The 20357-nt window shown below is 39.3% G+C and overlaps 1 protein-coding gene across 3 annotated transcripts in view; it reads right to left on the bottom strand.

Moving 5' to 3' along the window:
- RYK (receptor like tyrosine kinase) overlaps window positions 1-20357 on the bottom strand; it is an 88801-nt gene that overhangs the window by 32744 nt on the left and 35700 nt on the right. For 2 of the 3 annotated variants that reach the window (XM_080801044.1, XM_080801046.1), the window contains 6 exons: window positions 13857-13956; window positions 11949-12083; window positions 9381-9434; window positions 6553-6697; window positions 3427-3527; window positions 53-187 (listed from right to left, as the gene is read on the bottom strand). In XM_080801044.1, coding sequence (XP_080657170.1) covers window positions 53-187; window positions 3427-3527; window positions 6553-6697; window positions 9381-9434; window positions 11949-12083; window positions 13857-13956 — 670 coding nt within the window. The remainder of the gene's footprint in view (window positions 1-52; window positions 188-3426; window positions 3528-6552; window positions 6698-9380; window positions 9435-11948; window positions 12084-13856; window positions 13957-20357) is intronic. The other variant, XM_080801045.1, reaches the window with a different exon arrangement.

The raw sequence follows: 20357 nt of genomic DNA, 5'->3' as shown, positions 1-20357 counted from the left end.
TAGTGCTAACACTAAATCTCCTTTGAGAAACTGGTTTTGAGATAATAAATACCTTCTTGGAGTACATCTTTTAAAGTTATCCTCTCCCTGGATATTGCTATATCCTTCACCTTAGCTTTGGCCTCCAAAAGAGTGACACTTTTCAGGTCGTTTTTCTCTATCCGCAAGGTAGGATAACCTGAGGAGCCAACAAAGCCAAACCAAGAAATATAAATACCCTTATTATGCCATCAGGGTCAAACTAGTTCAGTCAAAACCTCAGGACTCAAGTCACAGGAATACATAAATGGAAGAATCATACAAGGAAAAAGGCACACACATGAACAGGGAAAATTACTTATAAAAGCCATACTAAATTCGAAAGAAAACACTTTTCATCTACCCCAAAATGTTAAAATGAGTAATTAAAACAAGAAACACTAAAATGAGTATTACCATTACTACCACTTCAACTGCCTTTCAGCCAAATGAAACAAGCTTTGACTCAACAGTGCTTAATTTTATCCCTTCTATGGACTGTTTTTTTTCCAAAAATTTTCTAATACAGTCTCCTAACAAAAAAACTTTTCAAATGAAGAGATGTCATAGAACTATCTTTTCTAACAAAACATCTAATCAATCTCATTTTATACAGCCTAGTCCTATCACTGTGAGATATATATTATTCAGTTCCCATATTTACCATTCTTATGATGGCAGCAAAAACAAAATTTAGCCATAACTTAAACTTTCATTTCAAGAAAAAAATGTTAGAATAAAAGAAGGATTCAGTGTCAGCAAGTAAAAATTAGAATGGTATCTCTAAGATTTATGCACTTTGGTAAACGCATGGGAAGAAAAGTCCCTGAAGATCAGTTAGCAGATCTGGATGGCAGTCACCAAAGGCTGCTGCAAGATCTAGATGATAGGCCTGGGAGCTTTGTGACCAACGGATTAGGCTGACATCTAATCCCACTCATCAGCAGTCTGAACAGATAGGATATATGCAGGTGTGTGTCTGTATTTGTATATGCTTAATCCTACCTGGAGTTCTTGGAAATTTCTTGGATCTGTTGTGTTTATTTTGGAAAATTCTTGGCCATTATGTCTTCAAATATTTTTTGCTCCTCTCTTTGCCTTTTTTTATTTATACTCAAATGAATTTCCATTGTTTTTAAAAGTGTTTGTTTTTCCATACATAATAAACCATCTATCTCCTTAAGATAATGTCCATAAAAATAAGTACATTTTTTATCGATAGTAACTAAAAATATTTTTAATAAACAATTTCAATGAACTTTTAAAAAGTATTTTCTTTTTGACATATAATAATTGAATCTCTACTTCTTCAAGGTTACAATCACAATAAAAAATTGACTAATGAGCAAAGCTTGTCATCTAAACATTAAAAGCTATGTGTTTCTTCTGAATAGTCTGAACTACTTTCATAATTGTCATCATATCTTCTGAAGGACATATAATCCTTTCTTTTGTTGGTAGTGATGATAACAACTGTCATTTCTTTTAAATTTCACTTAATCTTGAGCATTCCCTTTTCCCCCTTTCTTTCTCTTGCCACTCTTGTTAAAGAAACCAGTTCATGGGGCGCCTAGGTGGCTCAGTGAGTTAAAGCTGCTGCCTTCGGCTCAGGTCATGATCCCAGGCCCCTGGGATTGAGCCCAGCACCGGGCTCTCTGCTCCACGGGGAGCCTGCTTCCTCCTCTCTCTCTCTCTGCCTGCCTCTCTGCCTACTTGTGATCTCCGTCTGTCAAATAAATAAACAAAATCTTTAAAAATAAATAAATAAATAAATAAATAAACAAACTTAAAAAAAAAAAAAAAAAGGAACCAGTTCAGTTATCCTAGAGAATGTCCAGCATCTGCTTCTTCCAGTATCATTTAACTTGTTCCTCTATCCCTGTACTTCTTGTAAACCTCCAGTCAGTTCCACAGCTGTGATTAGATCCAGGTTAACTCTTGGGGTAGGGAGAGGAGACAAAAATACAGCATGGGTGGTGTATCACACGTGGGAGTACAAAATATCTAGCTGTCCTACAGTTAGTGATGTAAAGTTTCATTAATGGAGTCAGGCTGTGACAGTCTGATCACTCAAATGATCCCATTTCCCTTTGTTCACAACGTTTTATGCACTAATGATCTTTTCCTGAATCAAATATTTTAATTGAGGTTGCAAATATGATTTTCTAATTCCATCACTCCTTTCACATTTATTAGGCAGGATTCTTCTGTAAAGAAGCATTTTCCCTCACCAACCAACACTACCTGGTTACTCTGAAACCACTGAAATATGAAATACAGTTCATATAGTCAGTCATCAGAATGAGGCATTATTGGTACCTCAGTTACCTCTCATGATGATCAAATTTTTCAAACATACTACAAACCCATGGATTTTTATATATTCAATGTCTCAGTTCACTAAAGTCATTCTTTTTGAAGCTCAATGTCCCATCTCAACCTGTCCCAGGCTTATCTTGTCCATCCTGACAGTCCTGAAATCAGCCACTTCCCTAAAGAATTCTACTTCTTTTGAATGGGAAACAGTACTGAAAGACTGCAGCAGGAATATAAGAACCTAATTAATCAACAGCACTAATGAATTGAAACCTGATTTTTGGTCCACTGTTTATGCTGATGATTATGTTGGTTTTTTATTTGTGTGGAGACTGATTTTTCATTATGTCTAAATTATATTCTAAGAATGATTATATTCTCCAACATCAACATGTTACAGTATAAAAACTTTCATCAAAATCCTATTTAAAGAAAAAGGAAATCAGATTTCATGTTCTCAATTCTAATGGCAGCTAGTTTCCTATTATGATTAGAAAACAATGTGCCTGGCTGGCTCAGCTGGTTAAGCACTGGACTTTTGGTTTCAGCTCAGGTCATGATCTTGGGGTCCTGGGATAGGTTCCGTACTCAGCGCAGAGTGACAGAGTCTGTTTGTCCCTCTCCCGCCCCCTCTGCCCCTCCATTCCCGCCGAGTGCTCTCTCTCTCTTGCAAATAAATAAAATCTTAAAAAAAAAGGTAAAATCTACAGCCCTTAAGATTATCAAACAATTCATTAAAATCTAAGACTCTGTTTTCATACAGCTCAATGGCTTATTCTATCTAACTACTTGAAAATATTCCCTTTGAATTTCTACAGAAGTAATTCAGTATCCCTTTTGATGTAATTAATCTATGGAAATTTCCCCCAAAATTAATTCTAGCAATTAAACTGAAATTTTTTAAAAATTATTTTTACTACTCCAATTTTAGAATGTTTCACTCAATGCCCTAGAAAGCAAAAGTTGAAGGTCAAACCCAGTTCTGTGCATGTTAGATACTATGTACACAAATAACGAAGCACACAGGTACCACTGGCAGAGAGACCAGAGACAACTTCAGTAAATCATCTTTACAATTAAATTAACTCTTACTGGTGATAGGAGTTGCATTGTTGGGTGTGTCCGCTCTCAGATACTGAGTTGTCTGGGTAGATGGCTGGGACAGCCCTTGGGAACTACTGCTGGCACTGATGCTGCAAACAATTTTTAAAAGAGAAATAACTGGTAAGTCAGCTTCAATGAGAAAATTCCTTTTTCTATATATACAAAAAAAGCATGCAGCCTTTATAACCAGCTCAAAATCCTGATGGCAATCTCAATAATGTACGGATGTCCATCACAAACATTCCATGTTGAAATTTTAATCTCATAATGAAGAGCTATTTCTCTTTTCTATCTTCACAGTCTCAAGCAGGTTCATCTTATCAGTCATTCAGAAATGCATGTATTTATCCTCAGACACCACAGACAGCAGTCCTGAACCTCACAGAAAGACATGTTAGGGACCTATGGGTCATCTCTCAGGAAAAGAGCCCATGCCATTCAGTTAGATTTTTTTTTTTTTTTTAAAGAGTGGAATGAAAGGCCTCTTTCACTAATGGTCCAAAATCAAATGGACTATATCAAATAAGAAATATCAAAGCAAATCAAATATACTAACATGCTCAAGGCTTGGGAAGGGTATCATATCATTTACTGAATCACATACATTTTCCTTCTTCCTCAATCCTAACCTTTTTAGAATTTATGGAACTTACCAAAATTTTCTAGTACCTGAAGCATTCCATTACACCATACTATTCTTTAAATAATATGGGAGATCCAGAAGATCGTAGGCTCAAGTAAATGCTAACTCTGTACTCAAGATTACTACAAATTAATACCACTTAAGCATTTATTTCTGCCTTTTCAGTGGGTAACCACAGAGCACCTGTTTTTGGAGTTCTAAGTACTACTCAAAGATCAGACTGAAAATCAATGTTGTTAAAAGTCCAGAGGAAGGAAGAGAAACATCACCATCCCCAAAAAGGGGAAAATAAAGGACCTCAATTTACTTACCCATAAAATGGAATTAAGAAAACCTACCTCCCAGGATTTTTGTGAGGCTCCAGGTGTATAATATACGTGAAACTACTACTTAAATAATACCTGCAACCAACATACCCTGATGGTTAAATAAAGGGCCAGCCTCAAAATTATTTACTGGTTGTTTCTCTCCAGTAACTGAACAGTAGGTGGCACTCTTGTACCACCTCAGAATTCTTGAAAAGCCTACAAAGATGCTGAGTACATTAGCCACAAAGCTAATTAAGTAGAACTGCCAGAATTCAGAGATGCTTTGGCTCCAGAGTCCATGGTCTTAACCGCTAGGTTAAACTCTGAAAACAAGAAATAATGTATGTTGCTTTTATTCAATGTCTGGAAAACTTTGCCTGAAAATGGAAAGAAGCGGAACACCCAAAGCATGAGTGGTAACTGATTATTTTAGCAGACTAACATATACGCCCTATATAATCTGACAGTTTCTGCACAACTCTGTCCAATGTGTGTTCAAAGCCCTAGTACACATGTAACCATTCAAGGAAAGTGTGTGGACTAAGACTCTTAAATGCCATGCTCCTCAATGACTCCTTTAACTCCTTTAACTCTACTCAAAGTCTTATCTAAATGTTCCTGTTACTTTACTCCCACTCAGAAGCTTCCAACTGTAATTCTAACTTCAACATCACCATATACACAAAATCTGAAACACATCACCCATGTATTTCTCTTCTCATTCTTACCTCCTTCCTCTTCCTTTTCTACTCAGATAAAGCAAGTACAACAGAGGGGACAGAGAAACCTTAGGGGCAGATATCAAACTCAGCCAGTTCCCTCTCCCCTTGTGTTTTTGTTTATGCCACAAATATGCCTATCCACTGTGTGTATGACAACATGTAGGCCTGCGGATTCAGCAATGAGTAAGACATACTGCTCCCTAATTGGACAAAGCTTACAGTCTAGTGGGAGAGACAAGTACACAAAAAATTATTATAGGAGAAAAAAGTACAGTAACTGCTACCAAAGAGAAAGAGAGCGAAGGAGGGAAGAGGAGAGGCATAGGGTAGGAGAGAGAGAGAAACGAAGAAGGGAGAAATGGACAGTTGGGAGGCTTAGAAAAGACTTCATGAAAGAAATGGCAATGGGGAGGTGAGAGCTGAAGAAGGAACAGGTTTGGACTGGTGGAAAATGCAGGGACCCCTGTGGGCAAAAGGAAAGCAAGAACTAAACTCCCAACGGGCAAAACATAGGGCCAAAGTGCAGAACGCAAAATCATGTGACTGCAGCATAAGTAGGGGTACAGTAATAAAACAAGAAAAATTCAACGAATATGGGAGATACCTCTCCACAAAAAGGAGAAAGCCAAGTCACAAAGCTGGAAATCTTTCAATCATCAAGTGGGAATCACTGAGGAGGAAAGTGAGAATTAGGTACCGGGAAAAAAATGTGTGTATACTACACAAATCATTATCATCAAATTTTTAAACTTTCATAATTACAGGTTAATGTCAAAGATGAATATTTGAAGCTATAAGGTATACCACCAATTTTTTAATATTCCCAGCACTGGGCAATCTAACCCAGCATATCTCCAAGGCTACACATCAGAACCATCCAGGAAGCTTTAAGAAAAATAGTGATGCCCCCCCCCCCAAAAAAGAAAAGAAAAATAGTGATGCCCATACACCACCCCAGACCAATTACATCAGAATCTCTAGAAGGTGGGACCCATGTTTTAAAAGCTTACCCACGACTATAATGTGCAACCATGTTGAGAACCAATGGTTTAAATCACAGCAGGTTCTCAATAAATGTTTACTGGATGGATGGATGGGTGGAAGATGGATGGATAACAATGGAGAGATGAATTAGGAGGAAGAAACAGGGCTATTTTAAAAAGGTACAAGGAATCTGGAATAGAGTCACGTTAAAGGGGACAGGAACAAAAATGTGATCCTCACTTCTTAGAACTGTAATTTCTGTCTTCAAAAAAATGTTTTAAATAGACTCAGAAAAACACAATGACAATGATCACAAGAACAACAGTTTTTCTTTTGGCAAGACCTGATCATCCTCCCTCCTTCCCCTGTGCACCGCAACACATGGGTGTGTGTGGGCTCCCATGTAAATGCAGATAACCACTTTAATTTTTTTCCTTTCCCAAAATAGGTATAATACCTGTCATCCAGTTCAATTCTTTTCATACTGTGAAGGTGCAAAACAGCTAATATTATTGCTACAAGAAATATCACTGCACAGCAAACGCCCACGCTGATATAAAACACACGTGTAGAAGTGGTTGGAGCTGCATGCACAGGATCATCTAAAATAAAAATGAAAGGCATATTAAGCTTTTTAAACCAATATTATCAACTGCTCTATGACCCAATATAAACAATGAGTATCCTGTTCTTTGTAAAAAAAAATATTTTCATTTCATGTGCCCCTCTTTGGTAAGATCAGTCACCAGTGGTATGTTGGGATAAGTCCTTACAATTTTTAAAATTCTTTAAATGTTGTTTAAGTTTTTAAAATGGGTTTTAAACAAAAATTTCCATTGATGAGTACAAAAGTCCCAAGTTTTACATGTATGTATGGCTGTGCTGCCCAAAAGAACTCTCTGCAGTGATGGAAATGTTCTACAGTATGCTGTCCAATACAGTAGCCACTGGTCACCTGTGGCTATGAAGCCCTTGAATGTAGTTAGTACTACTGAGGAACTGAAGTTCTAATTCTATTTCATTTTAATTACTTTAAAGTTAAATAGTCACACATGACTAGCAGTTACCACAATGGACAGCACAGATCTATATATCCTTCATATTTCTTCAACAGTGACGTCTAAAGTGGAAAGATGAGACATCTTTTTGCCAACCACTGACTCACAGAAGGAATATACAACAGAGTGACCCACACATTTTAAAAAAAAAAATAAACTTTTAGTCTTTTTCTCTTCTAAGAGTAACAGATTGTTTTGCTTATTTATTTTCAAAGGTAAGGGCAGGATAATAAGACCCCACTCATAATATAGTGTTCAATTTTGTATTATTCAAAACACAGAGGGAGAGAGAAAGCAAACCTTGGCAATGGGGGAAATAACTCAAAGAGAGACAGACAGATACACACACACACACACACACACACACACACACACAGGCACACACACAAACTGAGGAGAAGATGCACAGAGATAGATACATGTGATCTGAGCAAGCACAGGAGAAGACAGAGAAATAGAAGCAGAACTGGTGTAACCAAGGCATCAAGTAAGTTTTGATAATGAGTACTCACATAATTCTATTGAATAAAACCTGAGGAATCTGGGTTTTATCCTACGTAAGACAGGAAATCATTATTAAGCAAAGGAATGATACACATGATGAGACTTGAAAAAAAAAAAAAAAAACCAAGCTGACTGCACACTGTGTACAGAATGCTTTGAGGAATGCACCAGGACAGGGGCAGGGAACAAGTTAGAAAGTTACTACAGTAGTCCAAAAAAGAGACAGCAGTGGTGTGGGCAAGAGTGTTACTGAAGGTAAATTAATGGACTGGAAGCACTGTCAACAGACTCTGCTAACTTTGGCTTAAAGAATTAGGTGGATAAGGGTACCTTTATACAGATTGGGGAAAAAAGGCAGGTTGGGGGAAGAAAGCGAGATGATAAAGAATTTTGCTAGATCTACGAGTACCCAGTACACATCTACGTGGTTGACAGAAATACAAATGTAGAGTTCTGGGGATAGCTAAGGACAAAAAAGAAAAGCTAAAGCTTTCAAAAACTTTTAAAATTGCTTTCTAAAATTTAAACTGAATCAACAAACAATAAACCAGAACAAATTAAAGCAAAGAGACCAAATAGCTTCTAGGGCAGCTAGACTTTACACAGCCTGAATGAAGGCCTGACTTTCCTCAAGGATAACATGGGCTGTTCAATGTTGGGAGGGACAGAAAAGGGAGGTCCCAAAGGTCGGGGCTGGCAGTATCAATCCAAGCACACACCAGGGCAGAGAAGAGGACACTGCTCTGCTGTGAAGATCCCCCTATTTGTATCCTGCTTCTTTACCTCCAACTTCCAGGCCTGTGAATGCACTGTTCCCACTCCTTCACTTGGACACCTCACCTGCCACCGCCTGGTCACCCTTCGAGTCTCAGATGAGATACACTTTTCTCAGGAAGCTGTCCCTCACTCCCTCAGAGATTATATGGCCCTCTGCAGGGTTCCCAAAGCACCTTGCACTTGCCTTATCTTAGCTTGCCATACTATGTTATTATCACTGTGTTAGTGCCTTGTCCATCTCATCCACTACAGTACAAGCCCTTAAGGGCAGGGTCTGTTTGGCTCAGTTTAACCCTCTGCTTTAATCTTACCACCTGACACATCTCGGACTCTCAACGGATGTTGAATGGATGGACAGAAAGGGACGGAAGGAGAGAGGTATTGAGGAAAAGACAGCCAGAGACCAAGAATACGCAGTATTCTAGTCTCTTTATAATAACCTACCAGCATAAAAGAAATGGGTAAAATCACCAGAATTTTCAAAGTAAATTTGGGGAGCAGTGATTTTTTTTAATAGTTTTTCTTTCTTCTCAGAGATAAATCCAAATGAAATATTCTAAAAAAGTTGACAATATATAAAATTAGCTGAGGGTTAACCGGTCCAGGTCACAAGTCAGATTTTCTTAACTTCTGCTACTGAAATGAGAATCTGACACGTTTTTATGTTCACACTTGAATTATAACCATTCAAAATGACATAATATAAAGTCTTGCTTTAGATCACTTGTTATAAAATATGTACGAATTTTGCTTCACAAAAATGTCAATATTCTAATCATTTCCCCTGACTACATACCAATCTACAAAACATCAGTGAATAGCAAGACCTCACGTATCTTTGACAAACTGGACACTACAAGGCCTCTGAGCCTCATATAATTCCATGCATTTGCAATCAGCCATTTTTCTTCCCTCTGATGGAGAAAGGTAACACAGTAACACTTACAAATAGTTCTGCTAGTGTTTTTATCCAAGGCTGAAGTTTTTACTTCTTCAAGTTCTGAATTTAAAAAAGAAGATAAAAGATGCTTTAGAAATTCTTCCTTTCCCATGAAAACCCTTAAATACTTTAATTACATTTTCTGAGATTTTCTCTAACATAGTTTTGTGTTCTATTAGAACACTGCCTGAAGTAAGTCATAAGGTACTTGTTACAAGATAATTAATGCTACATTAACTATTCTGATAATCATCACTATAATCACCAATCTCTAGTCTATGGGTGTTGCTTATAGATGCTCAATGAAAAAGGGTTTCTGTGGTCAAGAAGTTTGGGGGAAAACATATATTTTCATCTCTATGGAGGTGCATAATTCATACTAGCAGAGTATAAAGGCTCTAAGGAGTTCTTAAGTTATGAAACTTACCTGATCAAGCAGTCCCCACTCTCACATAAAAAAGGAACATTTGGGGGGTGTCTGGGTGGCTCAGTTAAGCGACTGCCTTCGGCTCAGGTCATGATCCTGGAGTCCCAGGATCGAGTCCTGCATCAGGCTCCCTCTGACCCTCCCCCTACTCATGTGCTCTCTCTCTCTCATTCTCTCCCAAATAAATAAAATCTTTAAAAAAAAAAAAAAAAAAGGAACATTTTCTTGCCAGTAACACTCATTAACATTCGATATAGTACAGATATATTTTCTGTTGTAACTTTCTAAACATAATAGGATAGAAAACCATTAGGATCACATTCTAAAGTAAGAGTCATGAACTGGATGACTGGGGTGGCCAGAAGTATGACAAACAAATGAAAAGGGGGCACTATATAAAACTTAAGTCTAAAACAGCAGAAAATTACACCAACTGTATTTTAATGTTAATTTTCATGTACACATAAAGAAAATGGAGAAAGTATGGGATCATTCTGAATGTCAGCTGATCCTTAACCTCAGTGGCTACTAAGAGGTGGGCTCCATCAATCACATCACCTTTGCCATCATCCTGCCTTAGGTATTAAGCGAAGCACCACAGTACAGGTATATCCCCTCCCTAGGGATCAGGAATCAGGCCTTCTATACTCCTCACTGACTGGCTGTGCAAACTTAGGCCCAGTCTCCTCGTATCAATTATATAATGACTAGACTGAACTAGAGAGACTCTAAAGTTCACTTTGGCTTTAAAGTCACATGAAAGTAGGTACATAACTGAATATATTAGAACTGAAAAATGTATCAAAACACTGAAGCTAGGGGCGCCTGGGTAGCTCAGTCGGTTAAGCGGCTGCCTTTGGTTCAGGTTATGATCCCAGGGTCCTGGCATCGAGCCCTGCATCGGGTTCCCTGCTCAGTGGGGAACATGCTTCTCCCTCTCCCTCAGCCTACCACTCCCTGTTTGTGCACGCTCTCTCCCTGTCAAATAAATAAATAAAATCTTTAAAAAAAAAACAAAACAAAACAGTGAAGCTAAAAGGTGCTTGCTCAGTTCCCACTTAAAAAAAATGTCCATTCCAATGCAGTAGAGCTTTTTGATTGGCATGTATCTGGACAGCACCCACTGTAACTCACTTGCTGGCCTTAAGTACTTTCATAACACTCAGCACTAACTTCAATTACGAAATGTATTAAGAGAGAGTTTAACAATGGAGCTAAGAGCTCAAATTTGCATCCAGCTGCACCACTTAGCTGTCTGACTTCGGCAAGTGGCTCAGATGCTCTGAGCCTCAGTTGACTCCTAAGAAAAAGAAGGTAATGAGAGAACTACTGCCTAGGGTCATTGTAAGGATTAACTAGGCTCAACAGAAGTAAAGTGCCCATCAGATAGTAGGCTCTCAGTATGTTTAGAGGGCTTTATTTTCCCTATCTTAAATAGTAACCTCAGTGACCATGCAAACTCAGGTCACTTTACCTTTGTGCAACTTAAAGTGAGTGGGCTGGACTAGATGACCTTTAAGGAGAAACTCTAAAATTCTTTCCCCTACAGCCTGTGTGCTGGGAATTCTCATAGCCACTATAATTTCTTGAGTAACCGATTATTCAAAACCAAAGCTACTAACATCTATTAAGTACCCACACATGGCATTCTAAGATTTAGGTTTGATTCAATTAATCTCAAACAAAAAAGAAAGAACAGCTTCTGAAACAGGTTATTATACCCAGTTTACAAATGCAAAAACTAAGACTTAGGTTAAGTGACTTGCCCCCCCATCTCAGGCCCAGTCCATCTGGCCCCAGGGAATGCTTCTGTACAAGAGCACCTCTATAAGGAAAACACAGTGAACACTCAGTTATTCAGGGGCCCCCTACCACAATTACGTGACCAGCTACTTGAGTACAATTTCATATCCCTAATGGAAAATTAGCAATTCTGGTAAAAGATTTTGAGAATGAGGGGCCCAAGGGAGATTCCTGGCAACAAGCTACCTGGCAATTATCTCAGTATTTCCTGTTAGTGCTCTTTGTTTTCTCACTTGGCAACTAACATCAAGATTTGGTCACAAATCTGTAGAAAGATGACAAAACGTATTTTTTACCTCATCACATCTATATAAAACACACACTCTGGTAAATAAATGCCTTACTTTTGTAGCACATTTTCCTTCGTTTGAAGTTTAAGACTGTAAAGTTTTTTGAAGAATTTACTGTCAAGTTGAGCTGCATTAGTATCATAACCTCAGAATCTACTTTGCCAGTACAGGAAAGCTCGACTCGAAACACTGTTTAAAAAACAAAAAAGAAAAGGTATTTTACTTTCCTAAAAATCAACATTAATACCTACTAAGTATTTTAGAACTCTCTATTTTTGTTGCATAAAACTAAAAGTAATTCATTTACATAATACTAAACAGAAATTTTCAGAGAACTTACCTTCAGACTACACAGCTTTAGACATTATTTCTTCATTTATTATAGATATAAAAGTTATCATTAAAGAAGCCAAGACATAAAGGAAGAGATTATTTTCAACTTTTGCTCATGATTTTTTTTTTTTTAAGATTTTATTTATTTATTTGACAGATGGAGATCACAAGTAGGCAGAGAGGCAGGCAGAGAGAGAGGAGGAAGCAGGTTCCCTGCTGAGCAGAGAGCCTGATGTGGGGCTCGATCCCAGGACCCTGGGATCATGACCTGAGCTGAAGGCAGAGGCTTTAACCCACTGAGCCACCCAGGCGCCCCTGCTCATGATTTTTAATAGATCACTTTGTCTCATAAGTCCTATTATAATACAGTAAAGCTACAGAGTAGGGCAAACCCTGCTACCTTACCAGTCACATCAGCAACAGAAACAACAATTACTTAATAAAAAGGAGAGACAATTTAACACCAAAATGCAATTATGTATTGCTCTTAATTAAGAGATTAAATATAAACCTGTAAACTGATAAACCTGATAAATTAATCAACTATGAATTTAAAAAAAAAAAACCTCTCTAAACAGAAACTGGCTTTAATAATCTAAACAGAAACTGACCCATAAATATGAGCAAGCCTCCCTATACTTTCCTAAAGCTTAGTGTATGTCACTAATAACAGATGACAGTTTACACTTTCAAGTTTGAAGAAGCTCAGTTGGCTTTCCTTAAAATCTCACATCTTTAGGAGCCTTTCTCAAAAGGCTAGCTCAACAGTAGTTAAACTGGGGTATATATGACACTTAAATCATTTAGTCAGACATGTATTACATGACTATCCTGTGCAGAGGCAGTGCTGGGCACCAAGGGCAGATGGCTGAAAAAGACAGCTCCTGCCCTCAGGGTAGCCAATGGCCAGCAAGGAGAGACAAGCACAAAGAATTACAATGGGAATCAGTTCAAAAACAGTCAAATTACAAGATCCTACAGGGTAGGAAGAACAGAAGAAAGAGTTAAGAACTGGAGGGAGAGAAAGAAGCAAGAAAAGGACAGCACAGATTTTGAGTCTTGAAGAATATTTAGTATAATGAGTTTAATAAGCAGAAAAGAGGAAAGGGTGGTTCCAAATACACAGAGCAAAGGCAAGGATGTCAAAACTGCATGTAGTATGGTGTCCTTGGAACGCTGGGGCAAATGCAACAACAGGGCCAGAGGATAAACATACAGCACACTGGCTGGACAGAGAGTCTGCAATGTACTCAGTTGATGGGGGTAGGGGCCCTAATGGGCCTGATGTCATTAGGTCAGACATGAGTGTTCAGTGATGATTCATGCCATGTGTGGCAATTAGTCGAAGAGGAACAAGACCAGACACAGAGACCCATGTGGAGGCCAAGGCCAGCAATGCAGAAAAGGAGACAAGGAAGAAGTGAGCACAGACAGCTCTGGAAGGGATGGAAAAGACAAAATGGTTTAAAACACACTGCAAATAATCAGGATTTTCAAAAATTACTTTCCAAAGTATTTACACATCTTAAACCTACCAAGTAAGATACACTACACATCAATTATTAAACTGTTATTTTTGGGATATGGGGGACGCAACTGAAGACAGTATGTTAACTCTTTCAGACTCACCTGATAAAGTTCGTGGAACTTCCCCCTGAGCAGAAATGTTGATCTGGGGCATGTCCATAGCCACAAAATTGTCTACTTGGAATCCCAGCTTATATTCAACCTGTAAAATGTGGAAATAAACAAACTGCATCTGTGATAATAGAAAGGACACTAACAGTTTGACTTCACTTATTAGCTCGTGAACTAGTAGATGCACGAGTCTTTCATATGTACAAATAATCTAGCTATAACAAAATTCTAATTGTCAGGAGCAGTCCTAGGAATTTTCAACTGGATCAAAACTCAACCCAGTAAGTCACCCTCTATTTCATGTCCAGAACAGCACTATCACTCTCCTGTAGAATCTGCATTCTAGGCAGGATTCAGAAATCTTGCTGACGACTACACAGCCACTGACAGATCAGCCCTGGAGAGATAGATATGAAGAGCCAAGTTGCTGAGATGTGTCATTTACAGACCACTGACAAGTCACCAACACAGTCTCTGATTGATAAATGCCAGACTCTGAGGGCTTCCACATGGCTGGCAGATGAGGCTCTACTCTGCAGATCCACCCACTCCACAGATTACAAAGCACAAATTTCTCATAGAATATCTCTAGTCTAGCTCTCACCATAAAAAAAGTTTATGTTTGGATACCCATCTAATTTCTGCATCTATTTCTCAAGTAATTCAGAATCCAGAAAGGAAAAGAGGTGATTACAAAGATGTAAATGGAACACCAGTATTAACTATCAATACCTGGCCTACGTAGTGGCTGGGTGGCTCAGTCGTTTAGTGTCTGCCTTCAGCTGAGGTCATGACCCCAGGGTCCTGGGAATGGGTCCCACATCGGGCTCCTTGTTCAGTAGAGAGTCTGTTTCTCCCTTTCCTTCTGCCTGCAGCTACCCCATTTGTGCTCACTCTCTCTCACTAACTCTGTGTCAAATTAATAAATAAAATCTTAAAACAAAAAAAACTAACCAGCATCAACAAATACTGTCCTATTGCTAGACTGATGGTCACGGAAGAAACAGCTCAGACTGTAAAACAATAGCTGAAATCCAGAACAGCTGCCACCTTCACGGCCTTCAATAAGGACTTTTATTTAACATTACTCTTTGTACAACCCGCTGGGGTCTTGATAAGAACAGCACCCCTCTCCCATTCAGTGGTCACAAGGCTGGTTTTGGCGAAGAGCTAGAATTGGCAGAAGCCAAGGAGCAATGAATGGGTTGGGAAAAGAGTGGTAGGAAGGTTTACGAAACCATTCTTTAATAAACTTAACTAGGAAAAACAGAACCAGTTTTGGGGTGGGGGGAGGTGAGGACAGATTCTGAGCCTTTTCTTTCTTTCTTTCTTTAATGGGAGGTATTAAAATGGGTTGGGTGCCTGGGTGGCTCAGTTGGTTTAAGCAACTGCCTTTGGCTCAGGTCATGATCCTGGAGTCCTGGGATCAAGTCCCGCATCAGGCTCCCTTCCCGGCAGGGAGTCTGCTTCTCCCTCTGACCCTCTCCTCTCTCATGCTCTCTCTCTTATTCTCTCTCTCTCTCTCAAATAAATAAATTTAGTAAATAAATAAATAAGTAAATAAATGAATGCTTCTATGCTAATGAAAAAAGCCAAAGAAATGGGACATAACAAAGATGAAAAGAAACAAGAAAAGAGTATCAGCCTAGTTTACAGAGAAAGGGATAGGCTGGGGCAAAGGGTGTCCACCCATGGATAAGAAGCATTCATGCCAACGAACTTAACTCCCCGTATGAGTGGGTCTTTTTTCACACTTTCATACTTGAATGTCCCTGAACACTGTAGGGGTATACAAATATCATATTATTACTTTGCAGTAAGATACACATACAAACAATTGTTCAAGTGCCACGTTCACAACAATGAAAAATGTTCTTGGTGCTGCATATCACTGACTTAGTGGTTCCTTGAGCTAGAGAGTGTTCACACTTACCTTAGTACGTCACAACACTGTCACTGCCACCAGGGGGTGCAAGAGAGCTAGCTACACCCTGGTTGAGTTTGGCCCAAGAAGGAGCAGGCTTTGCAGCAATACTCAACGACTAAGAAAATGGACTCACTATATTCCTAAATCCATGCTATCTTTGAATAGGACAACACATGAAGGGCAAGTGCACAAAAGAAATTAGGCAAGGATTGGACTGGACCCATGAGACTGTGCGACCCTTACATAAATGAACTTTTCTGAGCTTCAGTTTTTGTAAAATGGGGCTACTACAATGCATTAGGAGGATCAAGTAGGATAATTAATACAACACGCCCATCACTCTGGGACAGGTCCCTCTGATAACCGCAGACCCCAGTGTCCTCAGTCGTTCCAGAGTAGCTACCCTATGGCCCCACTGCATTCCCCATAAATACCAGCTTACTACTGATCCAACATTCTGACACAAGCCTCCTGTGCTCTGACAAGAACACTGCTGTAGCTATTCTGTTCTGTCTTCCATCCCAGGGCCCTCACTATTCTAGAACCGCCTCCTACACTCTTGGGCTTTTCAAAATTGTCTTCCCCACCTTCTCCTGCAACCTGGCTTTCCTCAGAAGTCTTCTCTTCCCCTATCATTCAATTCTTACAACACCTGCCCCTCAGGGCCCAGACAGTAGGGTCAGCATTCTTTTAGGATCATTAGGTCTAGACAAAATTCCCTATATCCTGAAGCTCACAAATTCTACTCAAAATGGCTATTTCTCATAGCATCAACATCAACAACAGACAAAAACTTTTTTAGAGGCCTTGGCCCTTGGTTCACTTTGTCTCCTGGCATCTTCCTGGTGGCTTCAATATTAAGGATTCAGTATTGCTACATAATAAAGAATTACTCCAGAACCAGAACAAATGCACAAATCCCACCCAATCAAAGATCCTATCACTATTTCTGATCCCTACAAAACCAGTCCTTTGTCTCCACCACTCTGATTCAGCCAACATTTATGAAGCACATCTGTAAGCCAAGGGCTGTGCTCAGAGCTGGAATGCAATGGCCAATTCAGCTATTTCCCTCCTCTCCAGTTCAGCCAGTGACTTGGTTTCACCTTCCCAGGGCTTGGGCTCCAAAGGTGACTATGTTACTGACACACTCATATTGGCACCCTCATACCTCAGAGGGGTGCACCAGCACCCTAACGATCTCTAACTCTACTCCTGCCCAGCACTGCTGGAGGATCATATCTCCCATTGCTGAAGGAAATCACTTCCCTGAAGAGAAGGGTGCTTCTACACAAAGATGACCTCCAGGCTCAGGGTTAGCCCTTAAACCTGTCAGCAAGCCCTTCTTCACAGACTCTTCTCCCTCCCTAGTCAACTCATTTCAAATATCACAGGACCTCACCACTTCACCACCTGCTGCCCTCACCACTTCCTCACTCTTCAGACAATGTCCTCATCTCCTTTAGCTAGCCCACAGGAACCTCCTTTCTGTCATTCTTTCAGCACCAGAGGTCTGTCAGAGCACTCAACCTCTGTACTCCAGTCCCATGGAAAGCTATAGCCTCCTCTCCAAATGAACTCTCTTCTCCGAGTATACTAGGTTCTAGTCCATTTCATCACTGATGGGATCTCGTATCACCCACTGGTCCCTCACTCTCTTATACCTTCAATCTCTCCAATATGCCCAATTACCTACTAGACGCATATATTTTATAATCTTATAGCTCTCAAACAGATTCAAGGCCAAATGCATGTTTCCCTACATTTATTCTTTTATTCTAGGTCTCAGTTATTATAAGCAGATGTACAGCTGACCAGGGACCAAAACTTCTAGGAAAGCAGAGACTGGCAAACGAGGTCAAAGGCCCTAATGGCAATGCAGAGGGCAGGGGACAAGATTAGCACCCGAGTATCTCAGAGAGGCAAGGGGAAGAGAAATGAGCTTGTGAATGGAGCTGGATAGGAGGTCTGAGAAGGCTGACCCTCTGGCTAGAAAAGCAGCCTGGAGGAATAAGGAGTATGAAAGCACGGAAGACTACCCTTTGCTTGCTCCCTTTCTGAGGGACTACCTAACATGTGAGGCATTCACAAGGTGATTCTCCTCTCTCTGAAATCCTTAGGATATTAATTTTTAAATTGCAGTTTCTGGGGGGCAGAGAACAAACTGCCAGTTATCACTGTCCAATTTTCTTTATTTTGCCATATATCGATCTGTGTGGAATCTCACTTGCCAGTGATCCTTTGAAGAACAGATCCATTCTAAAGCTAACATTCATAATCTGCTGGAACAAAGGAAATCTGAACAGCAGTTGTTTATCAGAAAAAAGAGTGAGCCAAAATATTTCAGAAAAGAAGCCGGAGAAAATGTAAATATTTGAATAAGCTAAAAAATAAACATTTTTGGTAATCTTCCCTTACTTGGAAACAAATGGCAATTGCAAATAGGCAGCTGATAAGTAAAGCGATTTCCTTCTGGAACATGGTATAGATTTAAAGTGAATACATTTGCCTATAGCCATATAGCTTTTTAATTTCTCTGAATTCACCAGAAGTGCTACCTTTTTCACAGAAATCCCACTCTGCAGGAGATACTGCTTTCTGGCCCCTGGAGCTGCTGTAGGAACTCTGGACAAGTTCCCTGCAGACCGTCCTGACAAGGATGAAGAATTCCTGAAACCAGAGAACAGCTACAGAGTGGATGTGAGTTGGGGGAATATTCTGCTATATTTTGGTATATTTTTGCCTTCCAGATACCTAAAATATCTACTGACACTTAACAGATCCAATGGCATGCTTCTTTCCCAGATATCAGAGAATGTTCTGGACCATACAAGAAACTAATTATTTGTTAAAACCACCTAGTAGTCTTGGCTTTTTTTGATCATGTGGTCTTGTGAAAGAGAAGAAATACCAGAGTTCTCATCCCACCTGCAAATGCAATTAACCAATAGTATTTAACAACTACTCACTAAGGCTATATGACACAAATGTCAAGAATAAGATACAGCTTCAGCCTCTCAGAAGACCACAGTCTATTTGGCAAGACAAAACAACCAAGTAAACACTGAAAAACAACACTATTGGCAAAAGCTTTGGTGTGTGAAAACTAATATTAAAATATCAACAGTGTGAATGGACATATCAAGGAGAGCCTGGAGATCTTTGGAAGCAAATATTTTACCTCCCGGCATACCTTAAAAAGTAAGAACTGAGAATTTCTGATAACGTGTTAGCACTTAGGAGCTGTGGCCTTCCTCCAGAAAGTTCATGATTGCATCCCAGAGCCAACGGAATCAGGTGAAGAACTTTCTGTGTCTTCTCAGTTGAAGAAGCCAGGTCTCTCTTGTCCCTTGTGAGACCTTCCCATTTCAAGACACCTCTACGTCCTTTGTCTTTTGCTTCTACTACCTTAAGCAAGTCCCTTCCCAAATCTGGGTCTTATTTTTTTTTCTCATAATAACTGATCGATAAACTAAATTATAACCATATAATGTATTTTTTAGTGATCTGAAAGAAAAAAAAATTCAACTCTATCTGCAGTGACAGAGAAACTTTACCAGGATATGTTGTTCAGTGCTCTGCAAACTGTAGAAAGTATGCAGTATGTTACTTGTTAAAATACACACACAGACACACACACACAAAGATGCTTATCTGTGTACAGACTATCTTTAGAATTGGAGACAGGAATCAGGTAACAGTGGTTGCCAATGGAAGGGCAACTCAGTGTCTAGATTGGCTGGGGATGGTACCAGCAAAGTTAAGAGGACTTATTTTTCACTGTATACACCTTATGCCTTTTGAATTTTGTACCATACATATACATCATTACCCAAAAAATCAATTTTTAAAACAAACGAAGTTCAATTACTCAACTGTGCTAAAATTACCAAAGAGATTATGACTTAAAGTCGGGATTAGGAGTTGCAATGGCGGCCAAAGCCTGAAACTGGATTAACACAAACATATTCCTTAGATTTTTATTATAAAATATTTTAAGATAGAAGATGATTACTTTCCCCTAAATTGTAAATCCTGTTACAGATGAACTTGTGAAATTAGTTTAGCTATATACTCAATCTTTGAATTCCCTTCATGTCTCCAAATTTATAACTTTATTCACAGTGAAATACCTGACAAATCGCAGCTGGACAACTGGTGTCAAGTGTACCCAGCCTATGTTTCACACATCTAGAAACGGGAAATTCCCCATTCCTCATACATTCCAACTTTAAAAAGCTCTAACTACTCAGAAGACCCCCGTTTGTTGAGCTGTGCCCTGTGGCTTCTACCTACGCATCTCTTCTGTAGTCAGTAGAACACCTGTATCAAAGTGCCAGGTGCTATACACCAAGCACAGGGAACACAAAGACAGATGACAAGAAGTTCCTCCCTCTGAAGTGATTTGCATCTAGAAGGGAGATAGAAAAGAAGATCAACCATTACAATACTCTTAGAGTATGACAAGGGCTATGAGGGAGGAAAGACAAGGGTGCCGTGGGTACAGAAAGGAGCACCTGACACAGCCAAATGAGAGGTGACACCAGGTCTGAGATTTAGGAGAT

The sequence above is a fragment of the Martes martes genome, assembly GCF_963455335.1.
Source record: "Martes martes genome assembly, chromosome: 1".
NCBI classification, from domain to species: Eukaryota; Metazoa; Chordata; class Mammalia; order Carnivora; family Mustelidae; genus Martes; species Martes martes.
The sequence above is the reverse complement of the archived record's forward strand: the minus strand, read 5'-3'. Positions and strand labels throughout refer to the sequence as shown.